Source organism: Amphimedon queenslandica, unplaced genomic scaffold (assembly GCF_000090795.2).
Source record: "Amphimedon queenslandica unplaced genomic scaffold, v1.1 AMPQUscaffold_9186, whole genome shotgun sequence".
Taxonomy (NCBI): domain Eukaryota; kingdom Metazoa; phylum Porifera; class Demospongiae; order Haplosclerida; family Niphatidae; genus Amphimedon; species Amphimedon queenslandica.
In genome coordinates this window covers 1-1,352 of record NW_003550542.1, presented here as the reverse complement: position 1 = coordinate 1,352, position 1,352 = coordinate 1, and the positions used below count along the sequence as shown (strand labels likewise).

The 1,352-nt window shown below is 39.4% G+C and overlaps 1 protein-coding gene across 1 annotated transcript; it reads left to right on the top strand.

Annotated features, from left to right (window-relative positions):
- The first annotated feature begins 95 nt into the window (after positions 1-95).
- On the top strand, positions 96-969 carry LOC100636728 (phosphomevalonate kinase-like). Its single transcript, XM_003391427.3, has 3 exons — positions 96-247; positions 338-401; positions 455-969. Exons 1-3 carry the CDS (start codon positions 171-173, stop codon positions 890-892), a joined length of 579 nt encoding a protein of 192 aa, XP_003391475.1. The 5' UTR covers positions 96-170; the 3' UTR covers positions 893-969.
- The last annotated feature ends 383 nt before the right edge of the window (positions 970-1,352 follow it).

Genomic DNA, 1,352 nt, shown 5'->3' with positions numbered 1-1,352 from the left:
TCAAGAGCTCCTCCTCCTGAAGCATCCAATGGAATGTGTTCCTAGTGAACAAAAAGAGACATTTACAGAGCATTCCAATCAATGCCTCTCTTACGGTAGACATCTTTATTTGTAGGTGTGGCTTAATGAGGTAGGCGTGGTTTGTTGCAAGGAAAGAGGAGTGGCTGGTAATGCCAAAGGTTGTGCTGCTGTTCACTGGAAAAAGGAAATCAGGGAAGGACTATGTGGTATCCAAACTGAAGGAAATGTAAGAGAAGGAACTAGTGGAACTGCTTCACATAATGGATCATGATTTTAATGATTGAGATTATTAATAATTCTTTTTTAACATTTTTAGGTTAAAACCAGAAGACTGCAGCATCATCAGATTATCAGCTCCACTGAAGAAACAATACTCCATTGTAACAATAAATAAATAAATAATAATGTAATAATTAATATTTATAATTAATAGGAACATAATTTAGATTATGATAGGCTGTTGGACTCTTCTCCTTATAAGGAAGCTCATCGTCTCCAGATGATCCAATGGGGAGAGAGGAAAAGGGAGAGTGATCCGGGGTATTTCTGTCGCTTAGCAACAGAGGAAGAGGACAAACCGGTTTGGTTGGTTTCAGATTGTCGGAGACTGAGTGACGTAGAGTATTTCAAATCTCATTGCTCAACTGGCCCCGCCCACCCTTCGTGTGTGTTGGTACGAGTATCAGCTAGTGATGAGGTGAGGAGGTCCCGTGGGTGGGGCTGGGTGGGTGGAGTTGATGATGGTCCCTCGGAGTGTGCGTTAGATGAGGTGTCATGTGACTATCATGTGATTAATAATGGAATAGATGAACAACTGGACATGAAACTGAAAGAACTGAAAAATTTCATAGAATATAATAATAACGGTTGATATCAAATGATTTTAACAAAATTTATTAATGTTTTTAAATTTTAATGTAAAATGGGGGCGTGACTAGCTCTTAGACTGTACATGACAAGATGAAACGAGGGAGAGGTTCTACTAAAAACAAAAGTAACAAAAAGAAGAAGCACTCTAAAGGCGACACTGCTAACAGATCAAAGTGTCTAGGTAAAGGTGCTATGATACATGCCCCAATCAGTTAATGGAAGAACTACACAGCCAAGAATTTTAATTGAATCATGACTGATAATCAGGCATGATCAGCCTGATGCATTCCTGTATCATTGATGGATTTTTGGCAGTCTGCACAGCAAGCAGTCTAGTATAATACAATCATGATGATCATTCATGATACAACCATGCTGAAGGACAACCCTGGTTCAGAAATGATTCAACATTGATGCCAGTCTGCCCAGTCAGGGCTGTATCAAAATAGACATCAGGCTTC

Coding starts and splice junctions, on each gene's coding strand:
- LOC100636728 (XM_003391427.3), top strand. CDS start 171: ATGCCAAAGGTTGTGCTGCTGTTCACTGGAAAAAGGAAATCAGGGAAG. Junction 248..337: donor GTATCCAAACTGAAGGAAAT/GTAAGAGAAGGA, acceptor TAACATTTTTAG/GTTAAAACCAGAAGACTGCA. Junction 402..454: donor TGAAGAAACAATACTCCATT/GTAACAATAAAT, acceptor TATAATTAATAG/GAACATAATTTAGATTATGA.